This window comes from Alosa alosa, chromosome 11 (genome assembly GCF_017589495.1).
Source record: "Alosa alosa isolate M-15738 ecotype Scorff River chromosome 11, AALO_Geno_1.1, whole genome shotgun sequence".
Lineage (NCBI taxonomy): Eukaryota > Metazoa > Chordata > Actinopteri > Clupeiformes > Clupeidae > Alosa > Alosa alosa.
The window spans coordinates 26,027,162-26,048,416 of NC_063199.1; the positions used below are offsets into that span (position 1 = coordinate 26,027,162).

The following is a 21,255-nucleotide window of genomic DNA, read 5'->3' on the forward strand; positions in this document are numbered from 1 at the left end:
TACTGCACGGGCCGGGCCTACCGGGCCCAGGCCCAGGATGTAGGCTATGAATCTGATTGAATTTAGTATTGGCCATCCCCAAAATGCACCAGAATACAGGAAATCACATCAAACAAATTAAAAATTCTGGGGGAGGACCCCCCCCCCCCACACACACACATACAACAATAAGTGGGGGGCCCTTAATACATCTGGGCTCAGGGGCCCGAAAGTTCATAATCCGCCCCTGGATAGGACAGATGTCGACAGGTAGGAAAGATAGGAATTAGCTGATACTTACTGCCAATTTGGCCAGAACGTAGGCACCAGCTCCAACTCCAATTCCCACAATGCTCTTAAATCTGTTAGAAATGAAAAAAACAATACTCACTGTTATATTGGGGCTGTCAGTAGGGTCCTTGGAATCAGCCAAGCTTTCCCGTGTGTGTGTGTGTGTGTGTGTGTGTGTGTGTGTGTGTGTGTGTGTGTGTGTGTGTGTGTGTGTGTGTGTGTGTGTGTGTTACACACCCAAAATGCTGCAGGACAGTGGGCAACATGCCAGCCAGCTGGTCCATGGTGGGATACTGGTACCTGAGGGCAGAAAGAAACACAGCTGATCAGAAGACAGTATAACTTTTTCATGTGTGTGTGTGTCTGTGGGTGGGTGTGTGTTGGTGTGCGTGTATGTGTCTGCATGTGTGTGCGTGTGGTGTGGTGTGTGTGTGTTTTTGTGTGCGTGTGTGAGTGTATGCGTGTGTCCTACCCTTGAGGGAACTGGGACGCTCCTATCTGCTGTCCTGGAGCATCCACATGACACACCACAAAGTGCTTAGTGATCTCTTGCATGTCCTCATTCTGGAAGAAAGAGTTGAAGCACAGCTTATCTGTGGAAGAAGAAGAGAGAGAGAGAGAGAGAGAGAGAGAGAGAGAGAGAGAGAGAGAGAGAGAGAGAGAGAGAGAGAGAGAGAGAGGGAGAGACCATAATCAATTGGATCTGCCTAGTTCAGTTTGATGTAACAATAAAAATCATAGCTGAATGAATTACATTTACTAGTCAAACGTCTGTCTGCAATATAGGAGCACTCTCTGCTTTTGATCAGAATGAGAGAATCTCTAAATATCAATATTAATTAATATTAAATGAATTGGTTATTAAAACAATGCTTCAAATCATGTACCCTAAATTGGCCTTCTAGAAAGAGCAAGACATCCAGACAGTGACCATGCAACCTGAGATACTGAAGCTGAACTATAAATTAGGCTAAATGAAAATGAATTCAATTAATTAGATTGATCATTGGTACTGAAAACAGCAACAATTAGCAGCATATTAGCAGTCTGCTCTGTGAGATGCAGCAGAGAAAAACAGTGTGTGTGTGTTTGTGTGTGCGCGCAATGACTAGTATGTGTGAGTTTGTGTGTGTAATGGCTGGCGTGTGTGTGTGCAAGAGTGAGATGGAGAGAGAGAAAATGTGAGTGCATTCTCCGTGTGTGTGTGTAGGTAACTCTGTTTGACTGTGTGTGTGTGTGTGTGTGTGTGTGTAGGTAACTCTGTTTGAGTGTGTGTGTGTGTGTGTGTGTGTGTGTGTGTGTGTGTGTGTGTGTGTAGGTAACTCTGTTTGAGAGTGTGTGTGTGTGTGTGTGTGTGTGTGTGTGTGTGTGTGTGCGCGCACGCGTGTGCATCTGTTTCTGTTAGGGCGGGGCTCTCTGTTCTGCAGCATCACTAACTGACCCACATCCTTGCATTGCAGAATGTAGGCCACTCCCTCCCTCCCTCCCTCCCCTTCCCTCTCTTCCTCTCTTTCTCTCCTTCCATCCTCTCACCACATCTCTGATCTCTATCCTTTCTTCCTCTCTCCGCATCTCCGATCTCTATCCTTTCTTTAATCTCTCTCCTCCCTCTCTGTCTACGCTCTGCTTTTTATCCCTCCTTCCTTCCCTGCCCCCCTTCTCTCTGTCTCTCTCTTTATTTCTCACACATTCTCTCTCCCTCTTTGTCTCTCTCTCTCTCCTTCTCACCCTCCCTTTCTCATGCTGGGGAGGGCTGTGCTACAGGCAATGCATTTTAATGTATCACATCAACTGCAGCAAAGTGCCGCAGTGCACACACACACAGCCTGACAGCATCACATGACTGGGATGTTTTTGTGACCTACATTTCTTTACCTCCTTTACCTCTGTCATGGATATACATACATGCTCTCTCTCATCTCGCACACACACACACACACGCACACGCACACACGCACACACGCACACACGCACACACGCACACACGCACACACGCACACACGCACACACGCACACACACACACACACACACACACACACACACACACACAAATGCTGCCAATTCCTCTGAGATGGAGGATTTTACTTTTATCCTCTCAAGAGGATGCAGATTTCAAGGTTGAGGATATGGAAGGTAAGAGACACACACACACGCACACACACACACACATGCACACACACACACATAATATCTCTCTTTTAGACTCATGCACCACACACATATACATTCACTCTCAGAAAAAACACACACTTTCTCTCTTGCTTGCTTTCTCTATCAATCCATCAAATGTGCAAATGACCTTCTTGAAGGTGAGCTGGTACTAGTTCAGGTGTACAACTCGCTGTGAAATATGAGCTTTCAGCTCCAAGGTCAAAGACATCTCATTCAGGTCTAAAAACCAAACCTGTTCTTTGGTACTAGATCAATAGATGAAGGACACCACTCTCCCATAATGCATCAGTCAGGAGATCAACCACATTGTGTTCTTATTACTGTCATTTTGTATGCATTATGCATAAAATGAATACTGTAAAAATGATGTGAAACTGCAGATTATTTGTTGAACCCTTCAACAGTTCTTGTAAAAGGACAGCGCATTTTGGCCCAAAAGAAGAGTGGGATTATGCTACAGTGCTTTCGTAAGAGTAATCCCTCTGATTTCTAGGTCAATTGGATGGATGTGCGTTAAGATGTGATTGCACACCATTTCACTCAACCTCTTCTGCGTCAGTTAGACATGAGATATTGGCTCACACGGTCGCAACAAAAAGCTTGCACCCATTCTGACTCACTGCTTGCACTGAGCTTGAGATTTTCAGCACATTAAATGTAAATCTAAATTTTAGACAGCTCTTATTTTCAGTCTGGACTTTGGAGACTCAGCTTTCTGACTGTATATTTGTGTGTGTGTGTATGTGTGTGTATGATGTATGTATATGAGTATGTATGTATGTGTGTATATGAGTATGTGTGCGTGTGTGTGTGTGTGTGTATGGTCTTACGGTTGAGCCCCACATCGTGGTATGTGAGGATGGCTGGCTTGTTTCCCTTGGGGGCCCCCCGGATCACCACATGCAGCATCCCATAAGGCGTCTCCACATCATGCTCCTGCAACAAGGATTGGCATTAGCTCTTATAACAACAACACTATAGAACTAAAGCTTCAATATGCTCATGTAGATAAGGTTCCCTACAAGGTGTCTCTGTGTGTGTGTGTGTGTGTGCATGTGTGTGTGTTGGGGGGGGGGTTATGTGCTGTTTTTATCTAGTCGTGTGTGTGTATAAGACTATAAGAGTGTGTGTTTGCATATATAGTGAGTGTGCATAAATGCTTCCATTTGAGAATATTTGCAAATGTCATAGTATGTGTGTGTGTGTGTGTGTGTATGTGTGTGTTGTAAGTGTCTATGTGTACTTGTCTGTGTGTAGTGTAGCTGTGTGTGTGTGTTTGTCTGTGTGTGTGTGTGTGTGAGAGCATGCTGTGTCTGACCTACATTCTCTCCATCTGTTAGTTGTGCTCAAAATGGCGCTTCCAGAATCACTCTACAGAACAGTGTATCAGGCACAAACGGACACACAAACACACACTGCTCCCTGCTCTATCTATGAAGGTCACTGTGGCCAAACAGCTGTGAAGGATTCTCAGCATCCTGACGCATGCTGCAGTGTGCAGCTATGTGGGCGTGTGTCTGTATGTGTGTGTGTGTGTGTGTGGACCTATGTGAGCAGGAGTGTGTCAGTGTGTTTCTGTGTCAGGAGCATGACCACACAGCACCACATCAATAAATCACAGAGGCGTTTCGGTATAATTAACGCTCCTAACAATGAGCACTGTCTCTCATCTGTCTCTCAGGCACAACTGTTAATACAGGCACGGAGTCCTTAAGGATATTAAGAGCGCTACTCTCAAATTCAAGGTTACGACAGTTATGGCAGTTATGGAGACATAAGATTGCACATTGTACACACACACACAAAATGCATAGGAATTCTAATGTTGTATAGGTTGAGGAAGCGCAGCATCTGTATAATCTCTCAAGAATGTAGTAGTATTTTTCTATATGCTATATATGCGATATATATGATGAAGTAAGTGAATTGAAGCATATAGATATCAGACATACCCTCTCATGCATGCACACACACTGCACAAATACAAACACACAGACACAGACACAGACACACAGTCCAGAGGGCAGATGGATGGACTCACCCCGTCCCAGCACTCAGGCATGGCTAGCTAGTGTTTTGGTCGGTAGGAGGAAGAGGAGGAGGAAGAGGGAGACAGACGACGCAGGCAGGCGATAGAAAGAGGCAAGGCAGACGCTCCTCTCTGCAGACAGATGGACCAGATTCTCACCCTCAGCTTACTACTCTTACTACACCCTCCCTCCCTCTTTCCTCTCTGTCTCTCTCCCTCTCTATGTTTCTCTCCCTCTCGCTCCCTCTGTCATTTTTTTTCCTCTTTCACCCCTCCCCCACTGATTTGTGAGGACAGCCTGCTGGAGGTAGAGTGAAGGCTCTGATTGGCTAACACACAGAGTGGCTGCATCTGATTGGATAGCCAGACTCAGAGCATCTCTCATCAGCACCAGAGCTGGTTCTTGTTTGGACCCTTACAAAAACCCAGGGGCAAATGTGCTAACAGTACCAGGCTACAGTATCTGTCATATATATATATATATATATATACAGTATATATTACACGCTCACACGTATGTAAACACATTTTATCAACACTGTTTTTTATTACTGTTTTTCTCGATTGCTTTGACCTGCTGAAGGAAACTGGGATCCACTTGGTCTTCATGAACACTTTCTTTGTACAGCAGAAGTCATCTCTTGCGAATGTGTTCACACATTATCATTGAGTTCACACATTTCTCACACCCTTTTGCAAAACAGTTAACACAGATGTCATTCAAAACCCCCAAACCCCTGTGCTAAACAAAAGGAAAACATATTTTCACAGGTGGTATAATTCCTTGCATAAGTCTGATTCCCTGATACACCTGTGTGAAACTCCTTTGCACAATTCTTCAATCAGCAATCATTCATATCCATAAGAGATGCCATGTCTTTTCTGTGTTGCTATTTGCAAGTATGGATCTAATGCACATTTAGACAAAGTACTGTATTGACTATTTGGTGAAGAAAACAGTACAAAAGGTGTTTACTGTCTATTTCAATGAAAAAGGACAAGTTGTAGTTCAATGAAATTTGTCTTGCCTAGGTGTTTACTGTAGGTCTTACATGTCAATGACAGTTACATCTTGGGAGGAATGAATAAATTATTTTTTATTCAGTACATTTTGTCTTTTCACAGTTCATGACAAAGAAATGGAACAGACATAGCAAAAATGCTCATTTTGAGAACTAGATTTTGCATTTTGTTGTCCAGTGTGTAATGATTGATTGAAATAACACCTTGATTTGACGACAGGATGTGTTGTTTGAAGGCCAGATTTGCTTTTGCTGCATGTTTTAAGTGTTTTGAGAGAGTAACAGCATTTTGGCCAGAGTGCTCTTGTTCAGACACGGGTGTTAACTGTTTTGAGAATGTGATGTCAGAGTTGACACAAGCATCAAAACGATCGAGAAAAAACTGTAAGACTGTCATCTGTCCTCATGATCCTCTGCAGAAAAGATCAGATGATGTATTTCTGCATTTGTGCATATTTTTTCATTTCTATTTTAAAGGTGTGTGTACTTTTTCTGACTGTATTCAACAAGGTGGTGAAATGCTAAACTGTATTTTATAATATATCAAAAGATACACATCTGCCATCAGAAAAGAAGAGTGCTGATGAAGAATATTTTGATAAATTGTGACCTTTTGGTTTCTTGTTTTCTTGTATGTATGCACTGCCTCCCCAACGGGCTTGTCTGTGTCTTTCTTCTGCCTCATTACTTTAGTCCTCTTGTCTCCCCTTTTCAACTCCTGACTGTGCTGGTCCACACACACACACACACACACACACACACACACACACACACACACACACAGTGTGCTGGTCCGTGACTAAATGACAGGCTGCTGTGTGGCATGCATTTTACTGTAAATCATTGTGGATGTGTTAACGCAGTGTTACTGTAACAGTTTGATGTCAGGTGCATGTTATGAAAAAAGAGTGAGTGCAAGTTCCTGTTCTTCTCAATTCTCAGCCAAGTCACACATGTGCCAAAGGTGAGAGTGTTGTGAAGACACACTTTCACACACACACACAGACAGACAAACACACACACAGATGCACAGACACACAGACACACACACACACACTCTTATACTTAATTGGCAAATGTGGGTTAGATGAAAAAGGAGCTAAGAAGCTTGGTGTCAGACAGCGATGATGTGTGAAGTCTCATCTTCTATGAAGTTTCTATCAAGTGTGTGTGTGTGTGTGTGTGTGTGTGTGTGTGTGTGTGTGTGTGTGTGTGAGTGAAACTTTACTGCAAAAACTTCTTATCTACCAGGTGTTATTCATGTTATATCATGATCAAACAAATCTAGTTGGTAGTGTTTTTTGTATAAAGAGACTTACCTGGCAATTTTACATAAAATCATTTGACTTAATGTAATAGGAGTTTGGCTTATTTTAAGACACTTCATCATGAAAACAAGCAAATTTGGCTGGCAGTGCTTTAAGCAAATTTGTCTAAAAACAAGGAAATTTGGCTGCCAGAGCGCAAGCAAATTTGTCTTGATGCCTTAAAATAAATCAAACTCTTATTAAATTAAGTCAAAATGATATACAGAGAGAACACTAAGTAAGTGTACTCAGACAATACAAACACAAACATAAGCATACAAGCATACACATACACATTAAGAACTTTTTTTTTTACCTGCCAGTCACCAACCACTGTCATGGTCTCGCAGTTCTCCTGCAGGAGGACACACACAAACAAACACCCGTATACATTAGAAAAATACAGCTCACTGTAACAACCTCCAGCCCCATAGAGGGGGAGAAGTCTGGGCTCTGGGGACTCTGGTAGTGGGTTTAGGATCACATGGCCATCCACCAGCAGCAGCGGCAGCTGTGGAGGGCACCACTGTTGGAGGAAAGGTTTCACATTCTCCTGGGGACTAAAGATGGCGTGAGGTGTTACAGGAAGCATGTCATGAAAATGCAGGCTAGGTTCTGAGGTTCAGCATCCCTTATCCTGGGTTTGACAGAGTGCATTTTGGAGTTCATCAGACACACACACACACACACACACACACACACACATACACACACAAACACAAATATACAAGGTGCCTTTCACTGTGAGGAATAGAAACGTTGGTGCACATCCGCAAACATCTACAGAAGTAAGGGATTAGTTTGCTGGATACGAGTCCGTGTGTAGAGGAGGCAAGGAGTGGTGTTAGAACTCTTAGCTCCCACACAGCAGTCCAGGCAACAGAAGGCAAAAGCAGAGCAGCAGGAGAGGCAGAAGCCCCCTTTGGGGCCTAAGAGGCTGGGAGAGCGGCGCTCTCTGGCAAGGTGGAAATGGGAGATTCTGAATCATAATCAAATGCCATGCACCCCACTTCCACCTTCAATTGATCAAGATATACAACTTGAGGTTAATTTTTCATTTCTGATGCTGGTTGGGGGGGTGGGGGTGGCGGTGGGGGGGTTGGGTGGAAGGGGTGATTGGTGGTGCAGGAGCTGTGCAGGGGACGTAGGTGTGTGGAACAGGATGGGTGGGTGTTAGGCTAGGGGACGTGGCAGGGGTGTGTGAGTGCTGTCGGACCAGCAGGTGTCACTCTCCAGCCACCGACTTTAAGACCTGATGTGCAACAATAGCACATGGTAGCTAGGGGGCACTGTGTCGCTAGTACTGGTGCCGGTGTCTGCTGAAAGCACACTGTAATTTTAGTTTGTACATTTTGTTTATGCTTTTTGTCACCATTGAAACCATGTGACCTATAGGCAAACACTTACTACCCTGTTACAGAATAAAGACAGACAGTTGAGCGGACGTATCACAAATTGGTTTGTGAGGTCTGTACACGGATTATGGCTTATACAGATGAAAGTGACTTCATAGTCTGGAGAGACTAGACTCTTTCAGACAAATTAATTAAGTCCAACATTTCAAATATGAGAATACATCTGCAGCTTGAAACAGAATCAAAATAGACTGGATCATAGATCACAGGCAGAAAACAGCTGACCAATGGCACTGTTTGACTAATTTGATTGAGAGAGTAGTTACATTTGTCCTTTGACTGGGGCTGGGAGTTATGGCAGCACTGAGGGGCTGGATAAGTGAACACTATCTTCTGTGTGTGTGTGTGTGTGTGTGTGTGTGTGTGTGTGTGTCAGACAGCAAAAACTGCTCGTCTAACCTAATTAACCTATTTTTTTGATCGTAATGTAGGATTTATAACACTTGGTTAGATAAGCAGTTTTTGCAGTGTATCTCCTGTGAGTTTTTAGTTGTACATGTACACTATCTCCTGTGTGTCTGATGTGTGTGTGTGTGTGTGCACACTATCTCCTGTGTGTCTGATGTGTGTGTGTATGTGTACACTATCTCCTGTGTGTGTAATGTGTGTGTGTGTGTACACTATCTCCTGTGTGAGTTTAATTGTACATGTACGCTATCTCCTGTGTGTGTGTGTGTGTACACTCTCCTGTGTGTGTGTGATGTGTGTGTGTGTACACCACCTCCTGGTGGTACGTATACGCTATCTCCTGTGTGTGTGTGTTTGTGTGTGTGCACAATCTCTTATATCTGTGTGTGTGTGTGTGTGTGTGTGTGTGTGTGTGTGTGTGTGTGCAATATCTCTCGTGTGTGTTTAGCTGTACGTGTACAATATCTCCTGTGTGATGTGTGTGGTGTGTGTGTAATGTGTGTGTGTGTGTACACTATATCCTGTGTGTGTTTAGTTGTACGTGTACACTATAGTCTGTGTGTGTGTGTGGGTGTGTGTGTGGTGTGTGCACACTATCTCCTGTGTGTGTGTGTGTGCACACTATCTCCTGTGTGTGTGTGTGTGCACACTATCTCCTGTGTGTGTGTGTGTACACTATCTCCTGTGTGTCTGATGTGTGTGTGTGTACACTCTCCTGTGTGTGTGTGTGTGCACACTATCTCCTGTGTGTCTGATGTGTGTGTGTGTGCACACTATCTCCTGTGTGTGTGTGTGTACACTATATCCTGTGTGTGTGTGTGTACACTATCTCCTGTGTGTCTGATGTGTGTGTGTGTGCACACTATCTCCTGTGTGTGTAATGTGTGTGTGTGTACACTCTCCTGTGTGTGTGTGTGTACTCCTGTGTGTGTGTGTGTACTCCTGTGTGTGTGTGTGTACTCCTGTGTGTGTGTGTGTACTCCTGTGTGTGTGTGTGTACTCCTGTGTGTGTGTGTGTACTCCTGTGTGTGTGTGTGTACACTCCTGTGTGTGTAATGTGTGTGTGTGTGCACACTATCTCCTGTGTGTGTGTGATGTGTGTGTGTGTACACTATCTCCTGTGTGTCTGATGTGTGTGTGTGTGCACACTATCTCCTGTGTGTCTGATGTGTGTGTATGTGTACACTATCTCCTGTGTGTGTGTGTGTACACTCTCCTGTGTGTGTAATGTGTGTGTGTGTACACTATCTCCTGTGTGTGTAATGTGTGTGTGTGTACACTCTCCTGTGTGTGTGTGTGTACACTCTCCTGTGTGTGTGTGTGTACACTATCTCCTGTGTGTCTGATGTGTGTGTGTGTGCACACTATCTCCTGTGTGTGTGTGTGTACACTCTCCTGTGTGTGTGTGTGTACACTCTCCTGTGTGTGTGTGTGTACACTCTCCTGTGTGTGTGTGTGTGCACACTATCTCCTGTGTGTCTGATGTGTGTGTATGTGTACACTATCTCCTGTGTGTCTGATGTGTGTGTATGTGTACACTATCTCCTGTGTGTGTAATGTGTGTGTGTGTGCACACTATCTCCTGTGTGTCTGATGTGTGTGTATGTGTACACTATCTCCTGTGTGTCTGATGTGTGTGTATGTGTACACTATCTCCTGTGTGTGTAATGTGTGTGTGTGTGCACACTATCTCCTGTGTGTGTAATGTGTGTGTGTGTACACTATCTCCTGTGTGTGTAATGTGTGTGTGTGTGCACACTATCTCCTGTGTGTGTGTGTGTGCACACTATCTCCTGTGTGTCTGATGTGTGTGTGTGTACTCCTGTGTGTGTGTGTGTACTCCTGTGTGTGTGTGTGTACTCCTGTGTGTGTGTGTGTACTCCTGTGTGTGTGTGTGTACTCCTGTGTGTGTGTGTGTACACACTCCTGTGTGTGTGTGTGTACACTATCTCCTGTGTGTGTAATGTGTGTGTGTGTGTGCACACTATCTCCTGTGTGTGTGTGTGTACACTATCTCCTGTGTGTCTGATGTTGAGCTGATGAAGCATTCTGGATACTCATACCTGCAAGATGTAAATAAACACGCATGCAAGCACGCACACACACACACACACACACACACAAACTCTCTCTCTCTCTCTCTCTCACACACACTCACACTCACACACACACACACACACACACACCTTCACAATAGTAGCTCAAGTTTCAAGAGTGATGAGTTTACTGACACATCCGGTGTTAGTGCAGTTTGAATTACCTAGTAGCATTTCAAGCACCATTCATATCAGCAACTGACAGTGAGATTAGAAAAACATAATGCAAGTATCAGGTATAGAAATACACATGTAACAACACAGGTAAAACAGAACAGATACATGGACATGTAGAAAGCACATAAAAACACACGCACACACTTGGACATACACACACACACACACACACACACACACACACACACACACACACACACACACACACACATTTGGACACACACTGTGACTTACCATCTCTGTGTCCTGTCCTCGTTGCTCGGGCAACAGGGGTTTCTCCTCAGTAAACTGCTGCTCCTTCATCGCAGCCATCCTGGAGAGCAACCTGCAATTGCCATAGCAACACACACACACGCACTTCTTAAGCACCCCACTCAACAGCATCCCATAATAGAATAAATCCCAGGAGCCCACTGGGCAGCACTGAGACTGGACATCATGAGCAGAACACACAGCAGAGAAGCAGAGAGCTAGGAACAGCACTGGACTCGAGGGAGGAAGACATGGGAGCCCAGGAGGTCACATGGGGATGGAGGCCAGAGAGAGGAGGCTGGGATGGAGGCAGCAGTATGGACATGGATGGCACGGTGTGGTGGGGTGGGGTGTGGTGGGGTGGGGTGGGGTGGCATCACACTATGACAGGGCACAGGTAGCAGTCCTGACAAAAATGGCTTTGTCTATCAACTCATGCAGGAATGCCCACAGCAAACACTGCACTTACAGTCAGGGAGGGTGGAGCGAGCACGGCGATCGAGTGGAGTTTGGAGTTTTTGATGGTGGCTTGCAATGATCGTTTGGGTTGGGGACAGTTAGTGTGGGTTAAGATTCAGTGAAAGGGTGTAGGCTCACTTTGTAGACTGCGTTTGAGGGTATGGGGCTTGCAGGAGGGTGTGTGCTTGGTGTGAAGTGTGAAGGTGGAGATCAGGGGCTGGCTGGGGTGTGTGAGGCTGTAGGAGGAGACTGGATTAGGTGGAGGGGTGTGCGCTGGGTATCAGGGTGTACTGCAAATATACTGTAACTGTATAGCACAGTTGTCTCTTAAACCCCTGAGAATCTCCCAAAACCTAGTCTAGCCTAGCCATCTCTCTCTCTCTCTCACACACACACACACACACACACACACACACACACACACACACACACACAGAGGGAGATGGTCTGCACACTGTATATGAGCTCCAAGAAATACTTTATTTATTATTTAAGGCAACGTTTCGATCTCAACAGATCTTCATCAGGCACCTGTGAAAATATATTTTGGATGTGCGCGCCCGTTCTCCACAAGGGTTAGAGCCTCTGTCAGAGGGGTGTGGGTTAGAGGGCCCTGTGTTGTGCGGGGATAAAAAACAGGCACACGGACACACACACACACACAACAACAACAACAAAAACAACAACAACACACACACGCTGTCCTCCCTGATGTAATTAAGCAGTAAGGTCATTGGCTGAGCTGTCGATATGATTGATCGGCAAGTGGGGACGGGTCAGCAGGCTAACAGTGCTGCCCGGCAACAACAGTTCTAGAACCAGAATGGAAGGGGATAAGCACTGAGACATGGGACTCAGTCCCCTGTTTTGAACATCAGAGTAAACAACCACATTCATCAGCACAGCGATTCATGTCCCTCTCATCTACACACAGGCACCTGTGCTTCACTTTGCCACGGAAACACATACATGCACACTCACAAGCCTCAACAAAACAACTGGATATGTAACTAAAATGAATAATGAATAAATATTTGCATCTGTGATGTACCTGTACTTGTATTTGAAGTTCATAAAAGTCACAATGACATCAGTGAAAATGACCAATGCCTTTCTCAAAGTCGAAAACAGGATACACACAAAAAGCAGTTATCATACACACTGGCTTTTTGGGACATATGGCTGCTGCTTGTAGAAGCAGGAGATTAGGTCAGGGTTTTTATTTTAGGAGGTTCCAGAGAGAGCTAAAGGGCAGAAACGGAGAGGATGGGTGTTTTTATTAAGTAAGATGAACCATAACGTATGCAAGTAAGCAAGCACTGCATTATGTAAAATATAAGAATACTGTTTGGCACAGGCGATGCTTTCTGTACCGTGAAGTCTCAGAGTGTATTTTCTCTGTATTTTTCTCATCTATTATGTTGGATAATGTGGCGGATTCAAACATGAAAATGTTCACACATATATATGTATGTGTGTGTGTGTTTGTATGTGTATGTATGTATGTTTGTGTGTGTCTTTCTCTGCCTTTTAAGGTTACATAACCCAAGTTTAACACTGAATGACAGTCAGTGACTGTGATTTGCCAGGACGGATCCATCATCCCAAAAGCAGTTTTTGAACCAGCAGCAGATGTGGCCCTAATCCGGCCCTGATCCACCAGAGTTGCGTAGCTCGCCAGGGGCTTGCTCGATTTCATGCCTCCACCTCTCATCAGCCTGCACCAGATGCCAACTTCACTGGTGTCTCATGCATCCATTCTGGAGCTCTTACATAAGACTGCTCTGATTCTGCCCATAGACTCCCACTTCCTTGCTCGGCAGCCAACTTCGTCTGGCAGGTTTGACTGCATTTATTTATATTTGTAGCAGGAACAACAGCACCCCCTGCTGATAGCAGGTCAACTAACACCTCATGCTACAACATAATTGGCCCCGACCTGGCACAAATGTTTCTATATAATAGGTCTCATAGGTAGAGCTAATGGCTGCATAAGAGGCTTCAGTTTATTTGGCTTTTGGAGGTGCTATTGTCTGTCTGTATCATCTCCTCATTTCCCCCAATTCTCTTCCGAGATCTACTGGGGACGGCGTTGCTATGACAACCTCTGGCAGTGCTTTTACACAGTCAAAACAGCCCTCCTCTGGGACCTGGTTGGCCTTTTTCTCTTCCGTAAAAATATTTCTGTGGTCTCATCTCTTGCTGAGAATTGAGGGCAAGACACATCTCAACCTCATAAACCCCCGTTAGTGCCAGTGTGCTTCACAATAAAGGAAGGAACTTCTTAAAATATATCTTGCCGTTCTCATCACAGCCAGCTCAACATCATGACCCCCCCAGCAATAAACAATGCAGATCTAGCACAAAAGAGTTTGGCCAAAGATGACCCGAGGGCTTGGAACTGAGCTGGAACAAGTGACCACAGGGAAATGTGAAGAAGATGAAGAAGGACAGAGAGCAACAGGTACCTGACGGTGAATCAGAGCATCTGCCAGTCCAAACGAGGACTCACAATGTGATACGGTAAAACTCGAACGAACATGAACGAAATAAGAACCAAAAAGAAACCCTACAATGCCCCACAGGGTTTTCTGAAGAATAGGAACCTTATACAGACAGACAGACACACACACAAACTCGATTAGAAATTAACTTTTTTAAATGTGAACATCTACCTGCCACTGACCAGCATTTTACCAGGCTGGTGGTTGCTGCTAATTTAATGACACACACCCACACACAGTGTACGCAGATACAGCCTGGGCATAATCTGAAGACACACACACACACAATTAACAAACAGAACAACAGTGATAAAAGGCTGTTCAGATCAGGAAAAATAACTATAAAAACAACTGTAATTGTAATGATATGAGCCACACTGATCAAGGATAAGGAAAGGCTCTCTTTTTGACGGATTCTGACTGGCTGTCAGATTTTTAGTGTTCTTAAAATCACAAAGTGATCCAAAAAACAACATCGTTCTTCATGTTATCATCGAATGTAGTGTGGACGTCATTGTCATTCATTTAAACTAGAGCAATATATAAAACTGTTGCTTTTGCCATTATCATTCTAGTTCTAATTCCCCATGGCCGGATAAAAGAAGGGACATGAGAAAGGATTTCCACCGGGCAGATCGAGATCGTCAGACTGGATGTGACTGGAGCTGGGCCCAAAGGGGACTGTTTCAGACTGGAGCTTAGGTCAGGGATTGGTGGGGGTGTAGTGGGTCTGACCCGATGAAAAAACATCCTGTTCGATACTGGACAACTGGGCCAGGTCTGTGTGTTTGTTTGTGTGTGTGTTTGTCTGTATGTGTGTCTGTGTGTGTATTTGATCGGGTGTGTGTGTCTCTTTCTCGCTCTCTCTCTTTCTGTTTTTAAATGTGTACACAGGGATATTCTGGTAGCTTTGTAAGTGGAGACACATGTTTGTTCGGTTGATTGCCGGTATATTGTGGGCTGTTTCTATTGCAGGCATAAAAGTGTGCCTATGTACAGTACGCAGATACAGAGAGGGGACAATCTAAGGAGACTTGGATTTACACTGAGGATATGAAGATGCCCTCTGCAGGCCAAATTCTCAGCGAGTGTTCATTTTACACACACACACACACACACACACACACACACACACACACACACAGCATGAAGCACTCCCTTGCCTGGCTTCAAAGCCTAACAATTCCAAGGCCCCACAGGAATCCTTGCAGCAGTCAGATCTGTGTGTGTCTGTGTGTGTATATGTGTGTCCTCAGTGGAATTTACAGAGCTTGCCTCTTTGAGCAGTGCACCATGATAGATAAAAACAAACACCCTACTCATGCTGTCAATTGCACAAATACACGCACACACACACACTCACATACCCTTCCCAGGCCTTACCCCTCCTCCTGTCAGTTGCTACCTGGCACCATGGCCCAAACCCAAGTGGACAGAAGGAGGAAGGTGTGTATACAGTATGTGTGTGAGGTTTATGCGTGTGACTATTTGTGTGTGCAGTGGATTCTGATTTCTCTTCCATGTTCCTGCATGTCATTATGCATGGGAATATCTGAATTTTAGACTCTGTATGTGTGTGTGTGTGTGTGTGTGTGTCCATGGAGGATCATCTACAGTTATGTATGTGTGTGTGTGTGTGTGTGTGTCCATGGAGGATCATCTATGTATGTGTGTTTCTATGGGGAATGATGAATGAAAAAAAAAAAACATACCTTTTAAATAACTCCTGGGATTTGACTGATGATATCCCTTGTCTCAGTAATGGCTGTTTTGCTGTTCACCCAGCCTGAAAAGTGTTCCCATGTAGCCCACTCAGGGCCAACTCTGACAAACTATACACTCAGAGTATGTGCGTGATTGGTCAAAGACATTGAAAGCACACTGGTATGATTGGTCTGCACATCAGAGGCTTGATGTAAGATGAATGCAGCTATTGGCTGATGGAACAGGAGCACAGACATGGCATGGGGCGTGAACGGCGCGTCGCCACGACAACAAGCACAAGCACAGCAGCAGAGCGCGAGGCGGCTCGGCTACGGCGTGAGCCGTGAGGCGCGGCGGGGCTACGTACATGTTCTGCAGCAGACTCTGAGGAACTGTGCAGCTAGCCTTTGGCGGGAAGTTCCAGAACAATCCAGGCCCCATCTACAGGTGCAGCATGGAGCCAGAGGAGAGAGAAAATGTGTGTGTGTGTGTGTGTGTGTGTGTGTGTGTGTGTGTGTTGCATCGGTCCTGCAGCAGGAAGAGTTTCTGACCAGATCTCTTAAACTCACTCACACACACACACACATACACACACTCTTTATCTTAGCGTAAAAACAGATGTCATGTACATACACACACATGCACATACACACACAAAATGTGACCATATAACCTTCCCACAATCTACCAGCATCTAGCCAACTGATCGAAAGAACATGAGATTTTACTATTTTATTTTTTCTCATAATCTTATTTGTCTGGTGTCACATTGCTATTGGTATTCACATTGGTGTCCTTGACACAACAAGCAAGCACTTCTCAGAAAGTTCCACACCCACTGACACACACTCAGCAAGGCAACTACTACAGACTGTCAGCAGAAATTATCACTCACTAAACACCATATGCCATATTCTCTCCCCCTCTCTCTTCCCCACCACTCACTCAGGCACTCTCTCACACACACACACACACACACACACACACACACACACACACACACACACACACAAAATCGTAAGTAATCATTTCCCATACACTCTTAGATACACAAGCACTAACACACACACACACACAGACACACTGAACCTCATAGCATACTTCCACCATTTACACAAGATGTGTCGTACACACACAATCACACATTCATATACCAACATTCTGTTTCTCGCATTCAAATACATTTTTTTCTCAACATGCAATCACCAAAACACACAATCACCCAAACACTCTCTCTCTTTCCCCCTCTCCCTCTCCCTCTCTCAGATGATAAACACAGTATAAGGTCTCTTTAACAGGATGGCTCTGAATCAATGGCTTTTAAAATAGGTCATTCAATGACAATGAATATGAGCAGAAACACTGCAGACCAATCACAAACTGGACGGACCCAGTGGAAACTTCCACACCTCTATCACACACACACACACACACACACACACACACAGACACACACAGACACACACAGACACACACAGACACACACAGACGTAGCCCTGGGCTGGGATCAGCTGGCTCCTGGCCAGTTGCCGACGATATGAAAGGAAATAAAAACAGTCTGGCCTGGAGGTCAGCCAGTAAATAACGAGCAGCAAATAACCAAGCGGATGAACAAACACTCCTTATTCTTTACCCACCCACCCACCCACCGCCTCCACACCTGCGACCACATCTTCCACAGAGAGGTCCTGATTTACATTTCTGTCATTCTCACATAGACATGGAAGGTCCTCAGGTCCTTAATATGAACCCTCCTCCTCTTCCTCCCCCTCCTCCTCCTCCCCCCCTCCTCCTTCTGCTCCTCTTCCCGTGGCTCTGCTCTACCCTGTCCTGTCCATGTGATGCACCTCCTTTCCTCTGCAGGGTTTATAAACTGCACCTGCCAGTCGCCCACTCGGCCTCGTGCCCACTCAGCCTGAGGCTGGCACCACTCTGCCAATCTGCTGCAAGCCATTAAGCTCCTCTCAGCTCCTCTCTTATCCACTCATCTCCTCTTTTCTTCTCACCTCTACTCTCTTCTCCTCGTCCCCTCTCCTCACTTATCCTCTCGTCCCCTCTACTCTTCTCTCATCTTTTGTCCTCTTTCTTTTACCATTTCTTCTTTTCTCCTCTCCTCTCCTGTAAACCCTGCTCCTCTCCTCTCTTCTCCTCTCCTGTAAACCCTGCTCCTCTCCTCTCCTCTCCTCTCTTCTCCTCTCCTGTAAACCCCTGCCCCTCTCCTCTCCTGTAAACCCTGCTCCTCTCCTCTCTTCTCCTCTCCTGTAAACCCCTGCCCCTCTCCTCTCCTGTAAACCCTGCTCCTCTCCTCTCTTCTCCTCTCCTGTAAACCCTGCTCCTCTCCTCTCCTCTCTTCTCCTCTCCTGTAAACCCCTGCCCCTCTCCTCTCCTGTAAACCCTGCTCCTCTCCTCTCTTCTCCTCTCCTGTAAACCCCTGCCCCTCTCCTCTCCTGTAAACCCTGCTCCTCTCCTCTCTTCTCCTCTCCTGTAAACCCCTGCTCCTCTCCTCTCCTCTCCTCTCATGTAAACCCCTGCTCCTCTCCTCTCCTGTAAACCCCCGCTCCTCTCCTCTCTACCCCCTCTCCTCTCCTGTAAGCCCTTGCTCCTCTTTGTTATATGACATGACACCTCCTCTGCAGCCCCCCTGTGCTGCTCTGCTCCTCCACGCTCCACTGGTCTGTTCTCTGTGACGAGTGGATTAAGCGAATAACACGGGCGTCTTAAAAAACTCCTCAGGGCACTGAGGCCCACTCCAATGTACTGACATTACATCCAGGAGAATACTTGGAGCAACAGCTCTAATCTCACAAATAAATCACACATACATCACACACACAACATGCATTTACCAAACTCAGAGCACTTTTTAAACAAAAAGATGAATAGATAGTGATCAGCATACACAAATCAAACATCCATCTACGTTAACAATAACAAACAGCTAACACTCATATCAAACTTGCCATAACACACAAAGGGAAACAATAAAAATTCACATATCAAATGTCCAACAAACACTGAAAATGTACAAGTAAACATTTCAAACTGCCACGGCCCTCGACCATGAACACAACATACAACATATCCACTACAACTCCAACATGTCCCTTATGAGCCCATTCAAAACACCCTCTGCTCAGATCGCCACACAAAGAGATATACCACACATACCATACCACACATGACCTACCTCTCGGGCAAACATTAACTGTCATAATCTCTGTCAAAACACCTGACAGCTCAAAACAAACACTTCAGACAACACACACACATGCCTGCACACACACACACACTTACGTACGCACACACACACACACACTCACATCACACAAAACTACACACCAACCATTCTAACATCCCTATCAAAAGATCCAAAAAACACTTAAGGTACTAGAGATGCCACACACACACACACACACACACCACCACCACCCATCCCAAATACCCTCCTCTCCAACACCAACCTGCCAGGCTGGCAAGCACCCCCTCCCTCCACCGACAAAGACACCCCTCCACCCAGCAGTGCCCAGATAGGATAGCCTACTATGGGGGCCCTGTGCGCTCGGGCTGCGGTGGGGTGGGCACCGGGACCATGGGGAGGTGAGGGTGCCCTGGAGGCTCTTACCTGTAGAGGTGTAGGTGACCTGCTGTTGTGGTGTCTGAGTGGTCGTCTTCCTCCGTGGCGTCCTCGGCTCCGGCTGTGGCTGCTCGAGAGCGTTTGCGTGGGAGACGGAGTGTGTCGGCGTGTGTGTGTGTGTGTGTGTATGTTTGAATGTGCGAGAGAGTGAGTGAGTGTGTGCCTGCCGTGCGTCTGTTAGAGATGCTTGTCCTCTTAGAGCTGTTCCGTTAACTGGATCGTTCTCTCTTTCTCTGCCTCTCTCTCTCCCCCCTCCCTCCTTCTCTCTTTCTCTTTCTCTCTCTCTCTCCCCCTCCCTCTCTCTCTCTCTCTCTTTCTCCCACCCTGTTTGGTCATAAACAGAGAGCACGTGGCTGATGCAGCAAAGCTCTGCCCCGGTGCTACAGTACATCACAAAGAGAGAGAGAGAGAAAAGGGGGGAGGAAGAAAGAGGGGGGATAGAGGGAGGGAAAGAGTGAGGAAAGAGGGGAGGTGAAAGAGAGAAGGGAGAGATACAGAGAGAAAAGGGGGGAGAGAGAGGGGGAGTCAGTGCATGAGGCAAATGTGGGGAGTAAATCTAGCTGAACAGGGGTGCTGAGTCATTTCATTATACACACAGAGACACAGCATGCACACACACCTATCCTCAAACCCCAGCACACACATACACAAACACCACTTCACACAAGGTGAGAGAGAGATACAAACACACACCTCTCTTCTCAAACCCGAAAAACACACACACACACACACAGTGAGGGAGATACTGTACAAACACACACCTCTCTTCTCAAACCCAAACAAACACACACACACACTCTCTTCTCAAACCCCAACACACACACACACACTCACATCACACAAAACTACACACCAACCATTCTAACATCCCTATCAAAGATCCAAAAACACTTAAGGTGCTAGAGATGCCACACACACACACACACACACACACACACACCACCACCACCCATCCCAAATACCCTCCTCTCCAGCACCAACCTGCCGGGCTGGCAAGCACCCCCCTCCCTCCACCGACAAAGACCCCTCCACCCAGCAGTGCCCAGATGGGATAGCCTACTATGGGGGCCCTGGCTTCGAGACTCTTGATTGGGGTGGGCACGGGACCATGGGGAGGTGAGGGGTGCCCTGGAGCTCTTACCTGTGGGGTGTAGGTGACCTGCTGTTGTGGTGTCTGAGTGGTCGTCTTCCTCCCGTGGCGATCTCGGCTCGGACAATGGCTGCTCGAGGCGTTTCGTGGGAGGCGGGTGTGTCGGCGTGTGTGTGTGTGTGTGTGTATGTTTGAATGTCTTGAGAGAGGAGTGAGTGAGTGTGCCTGCCGTGCGTCTGTTAGAGATGCTTGTCCTCTTAGAGCTGTTCCGTTAACTGGATCGTTCTCTTTCTCTGCCTCTCTCTCCCCCCCCCCTCCTTCTCTCTTTTTCTCTTTCTCTCTCTCTCCCTCCCCTCCCTCTCTCTCTCTCTTTCTCCCACCCTGTTTGGTCGCAAACAGAGAGCTGCGTGGCTGATGCAGCAAAGCTCTGCCCGGTGCTACAAGTACATCAAAAGAGAGAGAAAAAAGAGGAGAGGGAAGAAAGAGGGGGATAGAGGAGGGAAAGATGAGGAAAGAGGGAGGTGAAAGAAAGGGAGAGATACAGAGAGAAAAAGGGGGGAGAGAGAGGGAGTCAGTGCATGAGGCAAATGTGGGGAGTAAATCTAGCTGAACAGGGGTGCTGAGTCATTTCATTATACACACAGAGACACAGCATGCACACACACCTATCCTCAAACCCCAGCACACACATACACACACCACACACACAGAGTGA

At 46.1% G+C, this 21,255-nt stretch overlaps 1 protein-coding gene across 5 annotated transcripts in view; it reads right to left on the reverse strand.

Moving 5' to 3' along the window:
* The window catches only part of ndrg4 (NDRG family member 4), a 31,954-nt gene extending 12,252 nt beyond the window's left edge, over positions 1 to 19,702 (reverse strand). Inside the window, exons 1-8 of one of the 5 annotated variants that reach the window (XM_048256926.1) lie at positions 19,439 to 19,702; positions 16,184 to 16,257; positions 11,132 to 11,222; positions 7,118 to 7,156; positions 3,274 to 3,379; positions 743 to 863; positions 508 to 570; positions 281 to 341 (exon numbers count right to left, since the gene is read on the reverse strand). In XM_048256926.1, coding sequence (XP_048112883.1) covers positions 281 to 341; positions 508 to 570; positions 743 to 863; positions 3,274 to 3,379; positions 7,118 to 7,156; positions 11,132 to 11,222; positions 16,184 to 16,257 — 555 coding nt within the window. In that variant the 5' untranslated portion in view covers positions 19,439 to 19,702. Of the gene's footprint in view, positions 1 to 280; positions 342 to 507; positions 571 to 742; positions 864 to 3,273; positions 3,380 to 4,484; positions 4,718 to 7,117; positions 7,157 to 11,131; positions 11,223 to 16,183; positions 16,258 to 19,438 lie in introns of those variants that run through there. The other 4 variants (XM_048256927.1, XM_048256928.1, XM_048256929.1 and 1 more) reach the window with 4 other exon arrangements.
* Between the last annotated feature and the right edge of the window lie 1,553 nt (positions 19,703 to 21,255).